The following is a 23,154-nucleotide window of genomic DNA, read 5'->3' as shown; positions in this document are numbered from 1 at the left end:
AATTGAGTAAATTAATGCCAGTCATATACAGAAACATTGAGGAATTTTTAACACCGTATTCTACATTAACTGAAACTTAGTAAAGATATGCTGTGCAATTCAACATTCTGTAAACTAAATAGGACAAGGAGAATCTTTGTTAATTTGGATGGGAACTTGAAGGATAGATTAAATATACAAAATATGCATCCTTCAATAAAGATGGGTAAATGAAAGAGCAAATTCTTCCATTATTTACTTAATCCAACTATTCTGTCAATAATGTTATATGCTAAGAGTAGTGCATTTATGGGAAGAGAGGTAGAGATAAATGTAGAAGTAGAAATGTATACAGACAAAGGGAAGGTAGAAAAGAGTGGGGAGAGGAAGAAACTTTTTGATTTCTTGCTTTTATAGTTTCGAACTTCAAAAAAAGTGTTTATACAGAGATTGACTAACGTCTTAAGTTATGGAACACCCTCTCAGTAGCAATAATTGTTAGATAAAAATATTGAAGACAATAGCTAGACCATTAAAACAATATACATGGACATAGCCACACGTAACACATAGTAATTCCCCTTTTATATCCATGAGTCTAACAAAATCTTACACAATGATCAGTTCATGATTTTATTAAGCACATGATGTGACACAAATTTTGGAAAGATTTTCACAAAATAAAAGCTGAGGTTACTGCTTTAATTTCTAATTAAGATTTAAACAAGAATTTACATATGCATCATCAAAACTATGGTTTAAAATGAAAGGCTGACATTTCAGATAATAGATTCTTTAAAGCTCTTTTGTTAACTGTTATCTATGTTATGTAAAATGTTTATTTTAGTTTTTTCTAGTGCAATATAAATAAGAAATATACTGTATGGTAATTTCTCTAGGTCAAGTACAAAGTCTAGGAAAATTCAATTTTTAATGTGCAAAGAAGGAATGTTCTTTATCATTTTGAAATTGGCTTTTGAAAATGTTTTCAATGGCAAGCAGACTTGAATATATGGATTGCAGGTCCTGCATTTCTTAAATTTAGGCTTAATAAACTTATATAATAAACTTAATAAGACAATGTATACTTTTCCATTTATTATTATGTAAGAATAAGCAAAATAAAACACAAATTCCATTTTCTTATCTAAGGACAGAAAATCCCAACGCGTCCTTGGATCTGTGTTTGTAACAAAGGAAGAATAGCCTGACTAGACTTTTTTTTTTTTTTTTTTTTTCATTTCCCAACATTTAAAAATATGTTTGTGTGCAATGGCGGCACCTCGGCTTCTGGAATATGATTTCTACTTTTCTAAAAGTCTGAACTAATCAATTCAGTTCACATCAATATATATGTACATATATGAGGTCATATGTCTATGCCTATCTATTCAGAAAACAATGTTCATCAGGCTCTGAGGATAAACTTCAACTTTAATTAGACTTGCCTGGTTCTCAAGAAGCCCATAATCTACTGTTGGACAGCTAAATATTTTCGGCCTCTCGGGTCTGAGGCGCCACAGGAAGGCTGCTCCAGCAGGTCCTGGGCAAAGTTGCTTCCTGGCCTAGACGCCAAGTTGGCAAGGATATATTGCTGGCAAACACAGATTAGTCAGAATAAAGTCGCCACAGAGTCAACCAAGCAAAACATAAATGGCTCTTTCAGCACAAGCCCCAAAGGAGGGATGTTACTACGCCCAGCAACCCAATATACTTTTCCTAGGATCCCCAAATCCACGTTTTCTGACGCTTTCCGTTTCTTGTGGCCCAGAACTGAAGCCTGAGTTGGCGGCAACACAGGTGTCTACTCACGTAAGCCTCCCCTCCCATCTTTCTCCTATCTCCTCCACCCACTAGTCCAAGAGCAACTTTTTTAATTTGTTGGGGAGGTGTGTCACAGGATGACGAGAGGGTGAGAGAAGGCGCACTACCAACACGCGGAGCTCCCTGCGTGCACGTGATGAAAAAAAAAGGCGGGCGCGGGGACCAGCCGTGTGGTGGCGAGAGGATTCAGGATCATCTGGTAGGGGGAGACAGGAGGCGGGGCCGCGTGTGCCAGTCCCAGAGCTAGCAGCTTCTGCGTGTCGGGAGAGCTCACCAGCGTCCCAGCCTGTTGGCCAACAGCCACCCCACAGGCGAAAACCTGGGTTCCTGGTCTCTGACTCTTGCCCAGATTGCGAGCGCGTGGCACCAAGCGCGTCCTCATCCATGTCCCGGCTGGGTGAGCTAGAGGTGCTTGAAACCCGGGGCGTGTGATGAGAGGCTGAGCGCGCGGCGGCCCCTGTCGCGTCCCGCTGAACCAGGCGCGGGAGGACCCGGAGCGCTCCAGCTCGGCTCACGGCGCGCGGGGCGGGGCGCGGCTGGGGGGGCCCGGCCACCCGCGGGGAGCTGCCGAGGAGCAGGCGCGCTGCGGCCCCTAGAGAGGGCACGGTTAAAATATTGCCATCAACTGTGAGCCCTGAGAGCCCGTCTAAAGCCTACACGCGAACTCTGCAGCCTCCCTCACGCCCCCGTGCCACCAAAGGCGGCGACACCTGATCCAGCTCACAAACACGGGTCCCTTCGGTCCCGGATACGATTACGCGGCACAGACACACTCAAACTCACGCGCAGCAGCCTAGGGAAGAGGTAAGAGGAGGGACTTCAGCGTTCCAGCAGGGGAACGGGGGCGGGCGGAGGAGAGGAGCATTGTTGGCTCCCTGAGGTAAGTGCCCGGCAACTCCCCGCGATCCAGAGGCAGGGGGTAGGAATCGGAAAGTGCGGATGGGGAATTAGGAATGGGTAGTGGGTGTGGGGGTAGGGTAAAGGAGATATTTCCAGGCTGCCCCCTGGGGCGCCCTCAGTCTCTTCGCTCCCCGAGGCACCGGTTCGAGGGTCCTCTGGCGTTCGTGTGCGCTAGAGGAGGGAGGGGATAATAGGGCGCGGATCCCGCCCAGGACCTTGTACTTGATCCGGGAGGGATGGGCACAGAGGATCTTCTGGGCAGGAGTGCGGGACTAGGTGCTTCGGGACCTCTCCAACTCTCCTTTACTCCGTTTTTCCCCTAAGGGGAACTTGAGCTGGCGCTATTGGGGGTTGGGGGTGGGAAATGTCTCGGGCAGTACCCACAGGCAGGGACCTTTCTGCGACCGTCAGTGTCCGCATGCCCGTGCGACCCCAGGAGTGGACTATGGTGGCTGGGTCGTCTTGCATTTGAGAAGCTTGTGCGTGTGTGTGTGTGTGTGTGTGTGTGTGTGTGTGTGTGTGTGTGTTGCGGGGGGGGGTTAAAGAAGAGGTGAGCGGGTTAAAGAAGAGGTGAGCGGCGGCGAGAGGATGGAGAGAAGGACGCTCTGTAATTGGAGAAGGGCGCCTTCCACGGGCTGGAGGAGCGACGAGGGGCCCAGGGATGTGTGGTTTGGAGTTGTAGGAGGCAAACCGCATCGAAGAGAGCCAGCATTTGCTGTGCGTCCGGGCAAAAGAATGAAGTGGCGGGATCGGGTACCAAATCAGTACGCGCCAACTCACCGGATTAATTGTGGTTTTATAAAGTTGGGTATGGTGAACATGGCACCATGCAGCCGTTTCTGAGGGTTCCCATCACCTTTTAGCACACCAGAGGGCAGGGAGGAGAGAAGATGGAGAACTCCTCAGAGTCCCAGAAACTAAACAGAAAGCATTTTCACCAGTGGGAGGGAGTATCGCAAAGAGAAGGGTGAGTGGTATTTCCAAATCAGGCATTACCTGGAAAGTCACCATTATTATGGGCGAGTGTTAGCCATGGAGACAGCTTTTATTTCAGGTAGGTTGTTGGAAAAGGTTAAGAAAAAAAAAACCAAACTACTCAAAATATTTTCAGTGCCCTTAGGCTGTCACCTTTTTCAAGGAGTCTTTCAAGATTAATGACATGAATGTGTGGCAGTTTGGCAAGATGCCAAGTGTGCTGTTATTTCTATTTCTGATAATTTAAAGTTACAAAAAAATGAAGTATGCCATTCAGAAAAGTCATACTTCATTCTCTTACGTCCTGGGGGGTGTGGGTCAAGGGAATGACTATCATTTGCAGGAAGGATAGGAAGTGATTAAACTCCATATTTTATTGCATGAGAAAATTTGTCCCCAGGGAATTTTTAAATTGAAGGGAATACAAAACTTTGTGTTAGTTGAAGTAAATCTGAGCCTGCAGACTGTTTTTTTTTTTTTTTTTTTTCTGTAGAAACTATCTCTTGATAGTTTGAAATTTTGCTTTGAGAATGTATCTTTGTTCAACAACTATTTTTGATAATGCTTAAGGGAAATACTCTAGTATTATTTACCTACAACTAATAAGATTAAGTTAATATCTAGTGTTGTATCATAGGAGTGTTTTTGTTTGTTTGATTTTTTGTTTGTTTTGGTACCAGGGATTGAACCCAGGGGCACTTAACCACTGAGCAAACATCCCCAGCCCTTTTTAATTTTTTATTTTGAGACAGGGTCTCATGAAGTTTCATAGGGCATTGCTTAAACACTCTGATACACCGGAGTGCCTTGACATTCAGTAAAAAAGCTTGGAACTTTAATTGGAGCTTGACCATAACTGAGCTCTGGATAATACAACTATAGAGATTTTAACTTTTTTTAAATCTAATATTTCCAGAGTTTTATTCTTTTACTTATGTTTGCTGCACTTGTAAGAATAAATACAGAAAATGCATTTATAATAAAACTTATTTTTGTAAAATTTATTTTTTGAATTAAAATATTGACAATTCACATTTATCAGTAATTTAATTTAAATGAAAACATTCCAAGGTACCCATGGACAACTATCAGTTTAATTACCATTTAAATATTGTTGCAATATCCATTAAATTCATTTTCAAACTTATTGTGTTCCTTTTAAAGTAATTGATAATTGATTTGTTGATGTTTTACACTGGATTTCCAAGGTATATTGGGAAATTGCCAAGATACACCCAGAGATTGAGAACTTTTGATTGTTTATGCAGTGTATAATACCTCAATTATTTGATGTCATCTACATTGATGCTTATCTTATAAGCACTAGTAAGCACATTTTCTAGATAGCTTACTTCTCACACCATTAATTACTGAAAATTAAAAAAAATGCCATTAAATCAAATAAGCAATTACTAAATATTAATCTATTCTTGGATAATATTGGATATGTCATTTTGTGGTGTTGGTTGGGTTTTCTTTATGAGCATGAATTCATAAAGAATTGAATAGTGCTATTGGTCGAGGTGTATAGAGATGTTTTTGTTTATAGTGGATAGTCTCTGCCTGCAGGGTTGAAATACTAGAATGGAGACAGAAGTACCATTCTTCTTTTTATGGTTTTCTGGGTCCTCTTTCTGTTATCAGCTATCACTTTCTACTGCTGTCAGGCTGTGAGCGGGCCCTGCTGCTATATTATCTGTTGTCTTTTTTTTTGCCATGAAATGATGTGGGCAGTTGCCTGAGTATAAAGCCTGTGGACTTTGTGACAGATACTTTCACATGCTTTATTTCTCTGCTAGCTAGTGAGCTGAATGGTTGAGGTTCCCAGAAGGGTGGCTTTTATATTCAAGATTTTAATGTGTTTTCAATAGAAATTCCTTTTTGTGTGTGAGGTTATTAGAAGAATATCCTAATTGTAGACACTTCAATTGTCTAGAAAACTCTTTGTTTGCTATTCTGAGAAATTTAAGCAGCCCTTAAAAAAAAAGTTTAATTATCTTTTTTTTTCTTTTTAGAAATATGTATACTATATTTTATATGCTTCTTTCAGTCATTGAAAGTCATTAGCCCCATGTAGTATGGTTAATATTTCCCTGCCCTGGAAGCTACGCAGAAGTGTAGTTTGATAATCCTGTTACCCATACTGGCATTTTGCATATCTGTCTAAGGAGGAGCTACAAAATCAAACCCATTTGAATGATGTAGTGTAATTTAGTCTTGAACAGGGTGATAATTTTATCTTAATCTGATACATTTCACAAGCATTCATTCTTTGCTCCAACAAATGTTTATTAAAAAGCATACTGTGTGACCAAACGGGGGGTGACACAAACCTGTAATCCCAGCAACTCAGGAGCTGGGGCAGGAGAATTGAAAGTTCAAAGCCAACCTCAGCAATTTAGGGATGCTCTAAGCAACTTGGCAAGATCCTCTCTCAAAAAAAAAAAAAAAAAGGTCGGGGGCACTGGGGATGTGTTTCAGTGGTAAAGTACCCTGGTACCAAAAAAAAAAAAAAAAAAAAAGTCTGGTACTATGTGCCAGACTCTGTGCCCTGGAGATGTTAAGAGCCCAGGAGGGTTCTGGGTTTAAAAGGTGGGTAGATAGGAAATAAGCTGGCTTCAGTATGAAACGCTGTGGCCAGTTGTTCATGGCAGCAGAAGACCCAGAAGGTTTCCTAGAAGGTGACATAAAAGATGAATCAGTGCAGGCAGGAGTAGTATCACAGGGGCTGTTTGTCACCCTCAGAAGTGTGGACCGTTTTCTGTTTAGGGTTGTTTTAAACAAGGTTGTAATATGATATGTCATTTCTTACAGCATCTAGAAGAGTGAATCTGAGGAGTGTAAGATAGGAATATCAGTTTAGAAGGTATTGAGGTGAATGTGGTAAGAAATGTTACACCAAAAGCTTACTAATTGGATGAGGAAAAGGACTTGGTCACAAAGATATTCTAGTGGTAAGATATGCTAGTGGTAGAGTCTCTAGAATTGTGATTGATTAGATGAGGGAAGTGGGGTATTACAGGAGGATGGGATAAGAATCTTAAAGGAATGGCACATTTGAGGAGCAAGGGCAATAGAGTTAGATTTTGGACATGTAGAATATGAAATTCTTCTAGAAAATCCAACTGGTGATGTGTGTCCAAGGAATCATTTCACAATTGTGAGCAGAGAGGTCCTGGGTTAGACAGTAGGTAGATAAAAGATGGATGATTGATGGAAGGATGGATGGATGGACTTATTTAGCAATATGTAGCGTATATGTGATTGAAAACAATGAAAATTGATAGGTTTTCCAGGGTAAGTACCAGGAGTTAAGACATAAAGACCTGAGCAGATCCTAAAATTTGAGAGCTGGGTAGGTAAATAAGAAGCAGCAAAGAATGAGAAGATAATAAGAGAGGCAAGAGTGAGAATTAGGGGGAAACAGATTTTAAACAACTGAAGAAGGAAAGAATTTCAAGAAGAGTTCAGGTACTAAAACGAGGATTATTAAACAGTCCTGGTTCTGCCCCCAAATAGATTTGTTAACCTTGGGCTTACAATTAAGTATCTTTTCCTCCTTATCTACAAAATGGGGATCATTACTTACTTCATAGGGCTACTGAGAGGATCGAATGAGAGAGTCTACCAAGCACACTGTCCAGAGGTTCCTGGTTTGTGTTTATAAATGTGAGATGTTTTCATGAAAGCAGGTTTTGGACTTTTAGTTAGGGAGCCCGTGGTAACTTTTGCTTTAAAAAAATGCTAGCTGTCAGGGTTCAGGAAGAGTGATTGAAAAGAGATTTTTGATGAAAACTTGATCCTATCTATAACCTTTTGGGTTAGAAGCCAGTAGACTAACAGCAATTGAACATTTTGAAAAGAAAACTAGGTCCTTGTAAGAGAGAGAAAAGAAATAAGGTCCTTGTAGAGAGAGTGGGAATTGCCTCGAGGGCTCTAGAGACATGGTGGGTTTCTGGAAGAAGACTCCACCAACTTGGAAGGATTATTTTTTAAAGGGACCTGAATATTGAATAGTAAAAATTTTAAACAGCTTGTTTAAAGTATTCTTGGTGTTTTAAGTGCGCTAGGTCCTTAGATAATCTAATAAGGACATTGATTATTCATTTTAATGAATCAGAAAACGAAAGCAAAAAAAAAAGTACAAGACAGATGTTATCAAAACTTAACAAACTATAATTCAATATTGAATAATTCAGAAAATGCTTCCATATCTTACAATGTCTTAAAATTGACATTGTGAAAAGCAGTGATTAATGGGTGTAATAGAGGAAGTACTGATTCATAGAGATTTATTTGCTTCTTTTTTTTGATGGAGTCTACTTTAATAATATTTCATTATACCTAGTTTTAATCTTAGGATTTTCTCTATTTTGATGAAGCCATACTTTATATAAGTGACATACATCACAATGAGATTTCTATTTTCACATGCACATGAATATTTTACCCTGTAGTTAGTTGGTATTTTGAGAAAATGTTTACATCTATGAGCTGGTTTGTATATCAGCCAATAATTGAACACAGTGCATATTGGTTACAAATTGGTTGTAAGGCATAATGACGATTAATTGGTTATGTTTTAATTCAAGTTAGTATTCTGCCTCAGTACATCCCATTGTTATTTATTGCTTATCATTTGTTTATATAGTACTTAGAGTAGTACATAGCTTTAGGAAACCCAATAAGTATTTGTCGAGTTAATGGAATTTGATGTTCTATATTTTTAAGGTGATGTGCAGTCTTGATGTATGTGTCTTTATATTTGATAATTTTCTTTACCTGAAATTCTCCAGCCATACTTTTGTTATCAGCAACTCTTCATGCTGGAGTGGAGTTTTGATGCTTTATTTCCACCATGCTTACTACCTCACAACGTATGGTCCTCTTATTTGGAATTTGTAGTGATCCTGGAGGTGATTTTCAGTTTAGGATTTCTTCCAGTTCCATGGTGTATATGCATCAGTTTACTTGTTGACTATATATTGCCATGTTCAGCCCTGCCTTACAGAGATAAAAATACCATGAAGACAGAATTCACCTAGCCAGGAGTCCCACACTTAGGTAAGCACACAGGAGTGTATAGCCAGTATAAAAATGGTAGTTTGGAGTCTATACACTTTGGAAAACAATCTGGCAGTTTTGCCAGATTGACTAAACATAGAACCAAGATAGAACCAGTAATTCTACTCCCAGATAAATAAAAAGTGCAAACAAATATCCATACAAAACCTTGTACACAAATTATTTAAAGGAACATTATTCATAATAGCCCCAAAGCAAAAACAAAAACAAAAAAAAAATGGTAGTTTGGGATTTCTGAATGGTGGGGTATCTGAGCAGCCTAGGTCAGTTCCTATTTACAGTTTGGAAGTGTATGTAAGTTTTAAAACATTTAACTTAGGTGGGAAGAATGTATCATATGAATATTGTAGAGACACTGTGTTTTGCTTATAGCTTTGTGCTATTTATCTGAATTTTAATGAATAATAATCAACATTGGCTTTATTTTAAAGGTATAGTCAGTTTCCACTGACTTGATGTACATAAGTTTGCAAGTATTTCTGTTCACTAAAAAAAAAAAAAAATTACACTTAGAACTAACTGATTTCTTGGGCACAGTGTCACACGCTTGGTAATTCTATGACTGTAGAGACTAAGACTATAGAGACTAGGAGGATTGCAAGTTCAAGGTCAGCTTCAGCAATTTAGTGCGATCCTGTGTCAAAATAAAAAAGAAAGAGGAGTGGAGATATAGCCCTGTGGTAAAGCACTCCTAGTTTCAATCTCCAGTGCCAAGAAAAAGAAGAAAGAAAATACAAAACAAAACAAAAAATGGATTTGTTAAATTTTTGCTTGATTTAGGAAGAATTACATGATATGTGTAGAACTAATTTATACTTTCCAATTGTCTTGAAGAAATTTAATACTCAAAATATTTTCAAGATGCCAAGTCAAAATTTTTTAGTTAGTATATTAGTTACAACTTGCTTTAATAAGCTGTGCCTATGGGACTAATTTTATTCCATGTGAGATTTTAAGTTTAAATAATACATGCACTTATGTTAAGAAAGTACAATCATTTGTACAAATAGTTGGCTGGGCCCAGTAGCTGTACACCTGTAATCTCAGATGCTCTGGAGGCTGAGGCTGGAGCATCGCTAGTTCAAAGCCAGCTTGGGCAACTTAGCTAGGCCCTAAGCAACTCAGTCAGACCCTGTCTCTAAAAATACAAATAAAAACACACACACAAGCACACACAGACAAAAGGGCTAGGTGTGTGGCTCAGGTTAAGTGTCCCTGGGTTTAATACCTGGTACCAAAAGAAAAAAAAAAGTTGTATATACTATGATAAGATGTTTCTGAAAAGTTGTAGAGAATTCAGTTTATATAAATAGGATCATAATTTAAAATTTTCAAAACACCTGAAGAAAATAGATCAAATACTTAACCCTTTTAAAATATAGGTGGTGGGCCAAGTGTGGTGGAACATGCCTGTAATTCTAGTGAGTTGGGGGGCTGTGGTAGGAGAATTTCTAGATTAACCAGCATCAGCAACTTAGACCCTGTGCCAATAAATAAATAAATAAATAAATAAATAAATAAATAAATAAAATAGGGCTGGCGATGTTGCTCAGTAGTTAAGAACCTCTGGGTTAGATCCCCAGTAACAAAGTAAATAAATAAATAAAGGTGAGGGTTTACAGATGTTTGTTAATCTTTTCTGCATGTTAGATATATTTTCCAGTTAAAATATGTAGATAGTGATTTTAAAGCATATTTTAAATATACCCAAGGACTTTGTTATGTAGAGCAATATGAAAGTAAATCTTTCCAAAGAATCCTATTTAGCTGAATACAGTGATGCATGTTTGTAATTGTAGCCTGTTTAGTGACTGAGGCAGGAGGATCACAAGTTCAAGGACAGCCTCAGTAATTTAGGGAGACCCTGGCTCAAAATAAAAATGAATAAATAAAAAAGAAGCTTTAATCCCTTGTACTAGGAAAAAAATCCTATTTTGATTAATCTGTTTTGAAAATTCAAATTTTTACTCTGTTTATGCCAACACCCACACACTCCCCCCACCCCCACACACCATGACAAGAAGAAACATGGGCACCTCTATAATTACATTTTGGATATAATCTCATTCATCACATTTTTAAAAACGTCACTTAAACACTTAATCTGATTCTACCTCATTCTCATCATAATATTCATAATTTCGAAGAGGAAGTCTTAAAAGCTTTTATTTTATTTTTTTTTATTATTACTAATGGCACAACCTGTGCGATTGCCTTACTGCTTTGACAGCGCTTGAAGAGGGCAGTCAGAATGCAGCCTTCTTGATGAAGAAAGCCCTTGTGCTTTACATAGTTTTTGCATTTGTGCTGCTGTTCCTCTTGTCCAGTTGCTCTCAAAGAACCAATCAGGAGAGCAGGGCCTGGAGGAAACTTGTCCAACAGGTTTGCCTGTCCATTTGACAAGGCGAAATAGGGAAAGTTATGGATTCTGGTCAAGGGTGAAAACATTTTAAGGAATATTAATGCCATTTTTGAAAATATGTTGTGGCTGTTTGTGAAAATGTGTCTTAACGGAGATAAATGAGAATAAGGGAAACTGGAAGGGGAAGGAAGAAAAGGAATAAGAGCATGGTGGGGAGGCAGAAAGGAAATTAACAGTGAAGGGAAAAACAAAATTCAAGAAGGGAAGGTGTTTTAGTGTCGTAGTGGGGCCTTGTTTTAACTGGGTATGTCATGCCAGGAAACCATAGTATTGACAGGATGTTGTAACAGATACTTCCTCTCATCTGTGGTCTTAAGCATTGGATGGAATACACCATCCCAAATCAGGGCTGACGTGTATATACTACAAATTTTGGTGGGAAAATGTAGTTAGCTTCTCTGACACTAATTTCATCTTAGAAATACTCATTTCCTTTAAATAATAATAAAATGTTATATTCATGCAGATTTTTTTTTTCAGTTTGCAAATCTCAGTAATGTACATTCTGTGTTCTTATCCTCATTCTTCCCCTGAGCACTGTCCGGTAGCAGGTGTTAGCATTTTATAGATCCTGACATGGGTCACTAAGTTATTAAGTCACTTCCTGAGGTCTCCAGGACATGCCTGGGGGATTTAGTGTTAGGACCTAGGCTTCTTGATTAGAGCCCTGTGCTTGAGGTGCAGCTCAACTGCTGCCTCATTTTCTGGAATGTGAAGATCTTGAACTCACTGAAGTTACCTGTAGGTTGCAGCTCTTCAGTCTGGGCCATCCTCTGACTCTTTTCTTACTTGAGATAAAGGGAAAGGTGTTTTAGAGTCATAATCCTCCTCCTAAACCCAGAAGGAAAAGCTTTACCAAGTGGTCACACTCCACTAAAACTCAGGAGACAGTGTGGGAAAGGAAAAACAGGTTTTATTCAAAGCCGGCTCTGAGGAAGACAGAGGACTTTTTGTTTTAAATCTCCATCTTTAGGGGGAAGGAGACTCAGGCGCTGAAAACTTGTGAAAGGGAAGGGAGTAGATTGGGACCCAAGGCAGGAATTTCACAAGGTTCACCCTCTTCCAAGACATTCTGGCCTTCCTGATCTTCAGGTCTCAGTTGTCTCCTTATCCTATCAAAGAGAACCTCAACCTCCAGCATCTGCATCTTCTTTTCAGATAAACTTGTTACCTTTTGATCTGAGGGAAGATGCATTGCGGAGGTCTTTCTTTAGAACTGAGACTATCCTGTCAAAGATGGAAGAGTAGTTTAGGGAATGGTCACTGGGGAGGAGGCTGGTAAACTTTTGTTAAACTAATGCTTCCTCAGCCAGGCCCCGGGGGCACAGGCCTGTAATCCCAGCAGTTTGGGAGGCTGAGGCAGGAGGATTGCAAGTTGCAAGTTCGAGGCTTGTTAATCTTTTCTGCATGTTAGATATATTTTCCAGCTACTAAGTGAGACCTTAAGCAATTTAGCAAGACTCTGCCTCAAAAAAATAAATAAAAAGTCCTGGGATTGTGGCTCAGTGGTAAGTGACCTGGCTTCAGTCCCTAGGAACAACAACAACAACAACAACAACAAACAAGCCTCCTCAAATTGCTCTGTCATCCCCCTGTGCCAGCTGTAACATTGCTCTATTTTGGTTGTTCTTCTGCTCTTTCCTGGGCATTTAAAAGAACACCTTTGTCCCTGAGCCTCCACTCTTCTCTCTGTTCTTGCCCTTTAGGTGAGGTTATTCCTGCATCTGGGGTGGGTGTTGATTATAAACAGAGGAGCTACAGTTCTAGCTCTGATTTCTTACCTGCTCTCTCAAAAGCTTCAAACTTAAATTTCCAGGCTCAGGTATGACCCCCCTGTTTGCATCAGTCTTCACGTGACAGATTTGGAGTTATTTTTGAGTTTACCCTCTGCCTAGTTGCTTGCTGCTACCTCTGGTTCTTAATTTGAACACCATCTTCTTCATGAAGAGCTCTTGCCTTTCTTAATCCGGTCCCTCTATCATGTGCTCTTTGCAAGCAGTCCCTTGTCACTTGACCTTGACTGCATTAGCGCCTTTTTCTCACTATTCCCTTGGCCTTGGATCTTTTCCCATTTGTCTGTTGTCTTCATTGCTGACCAACTTGCCTTTGAGTACCATTTGTCTGTGCCCTTCATTTTCACGTGGAGATCTGCAATCTTTAGCCTGGCCTTCAAAGCTATTATGTATCAGCTGCATTGGGAAGATCACTGCTTACTTATCTTATACCCCAACAGGATCAGGGTCACATTTGTCCCTTGGGACATATGCTTCAGGATATTTCCCATCCTGAGCAGCTTTTTTTTTTTTTTTTTTTTTTTTTTTAACTGGGGATCAAATCCAGGGGTGCTTTACCACTGAGCTACATGGCACTTGTTTTGTTTTGTTTTTAAATTTCACTTATATTTTTATTTTTGTGGCAGTAGGTATTGAACCTATGAGCACTCTAGCACTGAGCTACAACCCTTTTTATTTTTTTGTATTGAGACAGGGTCTCTCTAAGTTGCTGAGGGTGTCCTTAAATGGCTGAGGCTGGCTTCAAATGTGCAGTCCTCCTGATTTAGCCTCCCCAGTGGCTGGAATTACAGGCACTGCCTTATTACTCCAAAATGTTTTGACACTCAATTTTCACCTCACACTATTGCCTCCCTGTTTCTTTGACTTTCCTTTGACCTCCACTTTTAGATACTTTGATGGTTGTTTTAACACCTAATTCTGTTTATATCTTCCTTATAAGGAGAGCCAGAACTCTGAAAGGGTGGAGTTTCCCTCTTTCCTCACCCCCCCCCCCCCCATATACCGCCTTGGGCAAACAGTGCTTATCAGCGATAAAATATTCAAACATCATTGAATGATATCTTTAGTTTTTCCCAAGATAGGCAAGGGAAGGTAGGGAAGTCCCCCAGTTTTCTATGTGTATTCTGATGCTTTCTTCCTGATTTTTTTTTAACCCCTCAATTGAATCATTCACACTTGAAAGGTTCTACTACTTCATTTTTAAATGAAATGTTGTATATATAGGAGCCACACATGTTATCCAGAAACTGCTGCATCATACAGTCACAAGGGAAACATCTCATCTGTGGAAAGGTCATGTTCTAGTTCAATGAAATTCTTTATTATACAATCATAATGTTTTCATAGAATTTTCTTTTGAATTTACTGGGAGGTTTTTATTATTATTATTTTTTTAACTGGGGACTTTTAATAGATGAAAGTACAATCATTGCTAATTTTAGGTAGGTCTAATAAAAGGAAATAATGACGGTGATTAAGCATATTTAGGTGTTTTTTTTTTTGTATTTACAGTTGAATGTACATATACCTGATGTCATAAAATAGTAGTTGGAGTGAAGAGTGATCACTCACAAGGACTTAGGAAGATTTCTAACTACCTTGGGCCTATGTCCTATATTTATTTAAACCAATAAATTCAAAACACTACCCAGGCACAGTTATATATATATATATATATATATATATATATATTTTTTTTTTTTTTTTTCCTTCTCTGGGCTCAGTTCTTCCTCCTTTGGTAATTCTCAAAATTCTTTTGGTTCAAAAAGCCTCCTCTTTCATCTCTTTCTGGGCAGAGAAGCAGGAGTAGGAATATAAATAAGAATACATTTTAAGAATTTTCCTCAGCAAAAATCAAAATAAAATATAAAGAAAAGAAAGGCAGGAAGAAAAAAGAAACAAAATGGGGAAAAGTATCAAAAAGCAATGCTTGTGTGCTATTTACTAGTTTTAGGTCATTCTTGAAGGTGTGGAGATGTAATTATACTATTTTGATCAATTAGACTTTGAACATATGCTTTGAAATAAATTTTTTCTTCAAATTTCTTAACTATGCATCACACAGAACTTGCTTCTCATGACTGTCCTATTTTCTCTTGCTTTCTTTTTCTCTCCTTGGACCTATCTACACTTCTGCAGGTAATGTTTTTATTTTTCTTAGAGATTCAGAGGCCAAATCCTAGTGATGGGCTTACAAATTGGTGGTGGGGCCAGGGATGTGGATGTGGGTTTAGAGATCACTGGGATTTGCCTATCACTGAGATGTGATTATTTCAAACCATCCTCTATAGAGTTATTCAGTCTCAGTGGGGGCCCTCAATACTTTATGCTTTCTTGAACATTGTATTTTCCAGGAAAAGTATTTTAACTCATTTTAATATTACTTATATGCAAAATTAATCCTATTCCTACCCCTGTTGGCCTGCCCAAATATGAACCAGTAATATCTATAACATTTAAGAACTAATTCAGCCAATTCAACAAACAGCCAATTAATAATAAAACTCTAATGCTTAGAGCCAAAATGCTTTGTGAATTTTTTAAATAGTATGAATATTTAAGGCTTTTTTTAGCATAAACATTTAAGAAGGTAAACCCATGTGATGGGGCAGGTGGGAGGCTGAGATAGGAGTGTGGCAAATTCGAGGCCCTGTAAAAGCAAAATGGGCTGGGGATGTAGCTAAGTAGTAAAGTGTAAAGCACCCCTGAGTTCTCAGACACCCCTTCCAAAAAAAAAAAAAACAAGGTTTAAGAACATCTTTACTAAGACTTTTCTAAGGCTGCTGTTTTGATTTGTATATTCCAGAATTCAAGAAAATTCTAAACAATTTTCTGCCATGGCAGTGACAACCTTGGGGTGTCTTTATATGGTACAAATGAGAGATCCTGGGTGAGGACCCAGGAAACTTGAATGCTAGTTTCGACTCTGCCAATGAGTAACTATGAACTAGTTGCATGATGCTAGGCAACCACTCCCTAGAGACTTTGTACCTTTCTAACAAATGAGAAGGTTTATACTCAGTTATATTTAGGCTTTAAATTGTGGTTCTGATTGACTTTTTAAATGGAAATACTTTTTTAAAACATATTTCATATACTCTTATAACAAGCATTAAGGTTCCATGTTTAAGTATATTACATAATATTTGGAAGACTACTACAACAGCAGTGATGTACCTACACCACTTGCTTCATTATGGTAAATATCTGGTATAATCCTAAATATTAGAAGACACAAAACTCTACATTTTTACCCATGATAAGGGATCATCAGAGAAATGCATGTGTCTTCTATAAAACCTTACAAAACCTGGGAATAATATCACTTTACTGTTTTTTTTTGTTTGTTTGTTTGTTTGTTTTAATGTAATGGTTTGTAACTGTCTTCTGGTTGTGATTGTACTGGAATTTCATGAGACAAGAGTGGGGAAGTTTTGTTATTTGTTCACCTGTGATGATTTCCAAATAAACAAATGGTGAATACTTAGAATTCTTTTTTGTTAATATTCAGCCAGATATTTTTGGCCCCAAAATATGTTTGAGACATCATTTGGAAATTTATTTTGTGACCTTAGTAATGTTAATGCAGATCATGTTAAAAATCCATTTAGTCTTATTTAAAAAATGGGTATTCTTAATAAACACAGGATGCAATTCTGTGATCTTTTATAATCTTAGTACATATCTGTAGTCTTAAAAACCTCTGAGTTGTGGTATATTTAGAAAGTAGTTCCCTGTACTTGTGAAGGGGTTTCAGTGTGGGAGGTGAAATTTGATCTGTGTTTCCTCCAGATTCACTTACTGTGTCTCACTAATTAAAATTCCAATAAAAGAGTTAAAGCTTTTTAAAACAGAGGTTTTTTTTTGTTTTTTTTTTTTAAGAAAGCATGTGCCCATCAGAATTGTAAACTTTAGACAATCTTGGTTGTCTGATTTATGAAACTTTTCTCATTTCTTTAAAGATGAGATTAGATTCACAACAAAGTATTTCCATGTTATTTGCTGAATGTTGGTCACATGATGCAAATGATACCGCTGTTGACCGGTGACGAGTCCTTGCTTCCCCCGATGTTGAAGAATAACATCAAAGAAGCACGCCGAGGCAAGGTCAGAGTAGAAAGTAGAAGTTTATTAAAGGACAGCAGAAAAGACTTCTCCCGGAGGAAGAAGGGGACCCAAGAGGTGGAATCCGCGGAAGTGCGGTTGTTTCCCCTTCTTATAGTTTTGGTGATGGAATGTAGGTGGGAGGGGTTGGGACACCGGTGGGCCAGGCAGGAAGGACTTCTTTATCACTTCTTTGGGATGGGGTATCTTTAAGTTTGCTGGGGGCTGTTTATTAACACTTCTTTGTGAAGGGCTATCTTCAAATCTGTTGGGGGCTGTTTCCTGGGCTCCATTAACATTCCATTGTCCTGTGTTTTTCCTGAGTCATTTCCAGCATGGCCTCCATTTTAGATTTCACTCGGTATTAGACCCGATTTACCTAACTACACTGACTACCTAACTTTAAATCTGGCTTCACAAATGCATGCAGATAAGTAGTACCAAGCTGGTTTTTGAGGAACTGCAGAAAAAGAGAGCTACACTATAGGGCACACACACATGGATATTAAAATTGGGACTGATAAAAGACTTGAAAGTTTTTTCTGACACTGTGTTTCCACTGAAAAAGAAAATTGCATTTTTGAAATTATATTTTTTTTCTTTCTCATTGATTCTTGATCTGGCAGCATTAACATCACCTAGAAACTCAGAAGTGCAAATTCTTGAGCCCATATTAAGAATCAGGAACTATGATGACTATATCAGCAGTATGTGTGTTAACAAACCCTCTAAATTTTGTTTGTTTGTTTTTCCTTTTTTTCAGTACTGAGGATTGAATTTAGGGGCACTCAACCATTTGAGCTATATTCCTAACCTATCCAGTCCACTTACCCCTTCTTTTGGAGACAAGATTTTGCTAAATTGCCCACGCTGGCCTTGAACTTGAGATTCTCCTACCTCAGCCTCCCAGAGTTGTTGAAATTACAGAAATGCACCACCACAATGGCCCTTTAGGTGCTTTTGGCCTGTGATACCTTTGAGACTCACTAATCTGTGATACCACATAGCCAGTCATTTCATTTTCTCATATGATAAAAAATTTCTGATCATTTTGAGGCAAAAGGAAATTTCCACTTAGTACACTTCTTCAAAGTACACTTCTGCTTAACATTTCCCACTTTAGTGTTATAGCCTAAATTCATGATATTATATTTCTACTTACTAATTGGCTACTTAGGTGGATGCAGGAATTCTTAGCTCCATTAACACACACACACTCCTCAACGTATTGAAAAATTCAGTTATATTTGTTAATTTTGTATATTTTTGTAAGTGTGGGCTCATGGTTCTCAATTTTATAAACATCTGGGGAGCATGTTTTAAAAAGCAAAAAGTTCTAAGACCTGAGCCTAATCTCTATAAACTCTGCCTTAATTGAAATCGTTTAGGGGTGGCAGCTTTTCAGGGACCTCTAGCTTTTCAAAGCTCCCCACATGATGATAACCTGCAGCCAGAGTTGAACTATAGCCATTTGTTTCAAGATTGACTCATCTGCCACCTCTCAATGCATTTAAAATAAACACACACACACACACACACACACACACACACACACACACACACATATTTATTAGGTCCTTCCATTATTTGAAGCCAATTGCTCTTTGTTTATGTGTGACTAAAAAGTAATTTATTTTCCAGTAGGTTTGGTATTGTTGACTGCTTTACTGTGCTTTTGGGTGTTTTATAATTCTTTGTTTTACCTTTGGCTTTACTCTAAATCCTGGCTTACCAATCCCAAAGAACGAAGGGCCAAATGTTTTTTCTCTGATATTTAAATGCTAATTCATAATGTGTGGGGAAGAACAGATGTATTTTGGAGTAGAGAGAGGGGAGTCAGGGGAGGGGAGGGGAAATGGGAGTAGGAATGATAGTACAATGGACATTATTACCCTATGTGCATATATGATTACAAGACCTGTGTAACTCTACATCATGTACAACCCGACAAATGAGAAGTTACGCTTTATTTATGTATGATTTGTTAAGAATGCGTACTACTGTCATGTACAACTAATTAGAACAAATTAAAAAATATATAAAAACAAAATCCTGGCTTACTCAAGAGTAAGTCATGTTCCCATCCTATCATCAGAGAGCTTGTTTTACAAAGAAATAATTTGGGGCCTACCCTGTACCTTCTAAACTTTAATTTATATTTTTAACAGTAACCCTATGAAATTTGTGTTAACATTAAAGATTTTTCTGTAAAGTTGAAAAATAAGGTGAATACTGTATCTCTTAATTTTTCTCCTTAGTACCCCTTTGATCCCGGTATTAACTACTTTTGTAAACCAAATTATGTTGTTATTTGTCTGTAAAAGAGGTTAGGCTACAATGCTCCAGAATTATTTGGAGTCAAATTGGTAGGAAAATATGTTTTATTCAAAGTTAACTTTGAAGGAAAATAGAAGAAACTTGTTTCAAAAGTTCGATCTTTGAAATCTCTGAAGGTGAGCAAATCTTTTAAATCAGAAGAGGCAGTAAAGAGACAAAAAGCAGGAAAGATACATATGCAGATTTAGTACATATGCAGATTTAGTTAGTCTGTGCTAGACAGGCCTGGGGAGGGGGCAGTCTCCATTCTTAGCTTCTTTGGAGCATATCAGCCAGTGGTGGTGGTGGGGGGGCAAGGCCCCTCAGCTTTCAATCTCATAATGAGAAAGTTGTTCATAATTTCAGAGGGTCTCCCCAAATTCAGTCTCTTTCCATATCAGTCTCTTTACGCTAATATCCATTCTTCCTCCCCACCCCCAGGGGTTCTACCCCCAGGGCCTCTTGCTTGCTAGGGAAGTGCCCAACAGCAAACTAAAGCTAATTTCCCCAACCCTCATTAAAACTTTCTTCCTTTCCTTTTTTCTTCCTCCTCCTCCTTTGTGTGTGTGTGTGTGTGTGTGTGTGTGTGTGTGTGTGTGTGTGTGTGTATGTGAGAGATACTAGAACACTTTACCACTGAGTTACATTCCCATCCTTTTTATTTTGGGGGACAGGATCTCACTAATTGGCTGGCCTTGAATTTGTGATCCTCCTTCCTCAGTCTCCCAAATAGCTGAGATTACACATCTGTGCTAATGCACCTGGCTTTAAACATATGCTTAAACCCAGTTTTCAGTAGGTTTTAGCAAGCAAGATCTTCAAAACCATCTAATTTGATATCCTCACTTCGATGGTCAAGAAAATTAGGTTCAGAAAAACTAGACTTGTTGGGATCCATAGATGTACTTTACTTTCATTTTAATTTTTCCTTTATTTATAGATCATTTAAAATTTTATTTTTATAATTTAAAGAACTTGAAATGTGAGCTAACTGAAAGACAGTCTTAGGTTACCAAGTATGATGCATTTCCCCAAACCCCCTAACTTAAAATTGACATTTGTTTTTAAATTGATCTTGATAATAATATTTTACTAACAAACTAATAGTTCAAATTGGTTTAGAATTTGTGTAATAATTGATAATGGGGAAAGTGGATATTAAACTGAATGCAAATGAAAGGGACTGTCATGTCTTTTTTCTGTGTTTAAAATACAAAAGCTATTCATGTGCTCTTGAAAGACTAGGTATTTTTTACAAGGAAATAAAAAAATTGTTTTGTGATATTTTTAGTTGTTTATCCCTTGTTCTGGGGCTATGCATTATATTTTTCTGAATCAACCAAGCAATTGGGCTTTAACTCATATTTTCCATTTTAGATCCACATCTTTTTTTTTTTTTTTAAAAAGCATTCTTTTTAGTTGTCAATGGACCTTTATTTTATTTATTTATGTGCGGTTTGAGAATTGAATGCAGTGCCTCATACATGCAAGCGCTCTACCACTGAGCTCTAGAGCCACATCCTAGATGGTAAGTACTAGATACTTATCCATTATTCTGGTAGATAATTGCATAAAAATCTGCAGCTGTTTATTAAAAATCACATTCTTGGGGTTTCCCCAAATAACAGCATATCTGCTGAAGAGACCTGGGATTTGCATTTTTTAGTAAGTACCTCAGGTGAGTCTTCTGTACTCTACAATTTGAGGATCACTATTTTAAGTGATTCAATTTGTGAGTTTTAAGTGATTAATCTTAGGCACTATTTTCAAGTGTTAACTGGATACAAGGTTCTGGGTGCAGTGTTTGTTGCTACTCATACTATCCTATTTTCCTTTCCTCTCCAAGGTCTCCTTTTTTACCTCACTTCCCACCTGATGATTGTGGTGAAGCTCCCCAGGTGGGCGGGAACCAGCTATCACTGATAAGGGAATGGGGTTGAGTTTCTCATTACAGCTTCACCACCTGTACTGTTGATGTCTGAAAGGAGATAACTGCAGATCATTATATCCAGGAGAAGTGCTAAGTGCAGCTGCCTTGGGATGCTACAAAAGCAACAGCTTTCTTTATAACCTCTTCTTCAAGGGTAGGGTTTGGACATCCTTGGCATTCATCTGAGTCCCAGGTTCAGAATGGAATTTTTTGAATTGTACTGCTAATGGGCTGTTCCTTCCATAAAGATATGCCTGTATAGTGCTTCTGGAGATATATTAATTTTCATCTTCTCTCATGGGACATGTTAGTATGAGGATTGTAAGTCATATGAATAAAATATTTCCCATCATGCCCTTTCAAATGATTTTTGTTTTTAGACAAAAGTGTTTTAAAAAAGAAAAAGTGATTGTATTACAATGAGAGTTTTATTTAGCCATAAAGAAGAACAAAATTGTGTTATTTGTAGGAAAATGGATGAAAGTGGAGTGAAATAAGCCAAATTCAGAAAAGTATCATACGTTTTTCTTTATATGTGGAAGCCAGAAGGGGGGCCAACAAGGTAAAAAGTGGATGTCATAAAAGAAGAAGGGTGATCATTGGGGTAGGGAGGGGACTAGGAAGGGGCCTGAGGAGGGAAGAAGGAAGGATGGGGACTTACTGGCTTTATATATATATTCTTAGTTGTATATGGATACATTCCCTTTATTTTTATTTATTTTTATGTGGTGCTGAGGATTGAAGAGGATTGAACCCAGTGCCTCACACATGCTAGGCAAGTGCTTTACCACTGAGCCACAACCTCAGCCTTTGGCTTGTTTTTATGTATGTGTTAATATGTCACAATGAAACCCACCATTCTTATAATTGAGATTAACCAGTTTTTTTTTTTTTTTTTTAAGAAAAGTGATTGTGTTAGAAGTTTGACCAAAAACTTCTCTTCTAGGGGGCCCGAATTTATTTGTGAAATGGAACCAAATATTTTTTCTTTTGTATGTATTATTCTCCAGTTTTATCTCTGCAGTTAAATTGTGCATAGCCATACAAACAAATAAGTTTGTAGTAAAGAGGTGGATTTGCAGATCTAGCATTATCTATCTTCATCTATTAATTGCTGATAGCCAACTGAATTCTCTCAGTGTAAAATATTCACCCAGATTAGAGCTTCTTCTTTTTTTTTTTTTTTTTTTTTTTTTTTTTTGGCAGGGGGCAGGGGGCGGTGGGAGAGATTGGAGTCAACAACAGTAGATGACCTTCATTTTATCAATTATTTCTTCTTCACCCCAAACCAAGAGGTTCTCATTCTCTAATATGATTTTAGGGGATTCCTTGCTTTTAGTAGTTTACTTGCAGAAAGCCAGTCATAATTTACCTTTAAAAAGTCAGATATTGCCTATGTTTGAAAGATAAATTTATTTGCTTTTGTTTTGTGATGCTGTGGATGGAACCCAGGGCCTTCTTCATGCAAGGCAAGCGCTCTACCAACTGAGTTATATCTCTATATCTACAGCAGGAAAGATGAATTTTTAAAACCTGGGCTGTTTAACAACTATGTAGCAAAGGAGCTAACTTTTCTTGAAGCTTGCCCACAGTTACAATATTTTCTTTTAATGTTCTTCCTCTTTTCACATGGTAGAATATAAGTGGATTAATTTACTAGGAACTACATCTTTTTCAAGTTCTTATCTTCTGTTTTATTATCTATAAAATTGGAACAACCCTTCTTGCCCTTGTATGTTCTTTAAATAATTCTGATCAAGTCTGTAATGCAGGAAAGGTACAGACAGGGTGAGACCTCTGGGGACTGACTTGCCCTGGTTTGCCCA

The 23,154-nt window shown here is 38.1% G+C and overlaps 1 protein-coding gene across 4 annotated transcripts in view; it reads left to right on the top strand.

The window, feature by feature from the left end:
- Positions 1–1,379: 1,379 nt before the first annotated feature.
- The window catches only part of UGT8 (UDP glycosyltransferase 8), an 82,146-nt gene continuing 60,371 nt past the window's right edge, over positions 1,380–23,154 (top strand). The window contains exon 1 of one of the 4 annotated variants that reach the window (XM_081304848.1): positions 1,380–1,791. Coding sequence is in view for 1 of the 4 variants with exons in the window: in XM_081304845.1 (XP_081160971.1) it covers positions 3,736–3,757 (22 nt within the window). In the remaining 3 variants the exon portion in view is untranslated. The other 3 variants (XM_081304846.1, XM_081304847.1, XM_081304845.1) reach the window with 3 other exon arrangements.

This window comes from Spermophilus citellus (assembly GCF_964194105.1).
Source record: "Spermophilus citellus genome assembly, chromosome: 8".
NCBI classification, from domain to species: domain Eukaryota; kingdom Metazoa; phylum Chordata; class Mammalia; order Rodentia; family Sciuridae; genus Spermophilus; species Spermophilus citellus.
The sequence above is the reverse complement of the archived record's forward strand: the minus strand, read 5'-3'. Positions and strand labels throughout refer to the sequence as shown.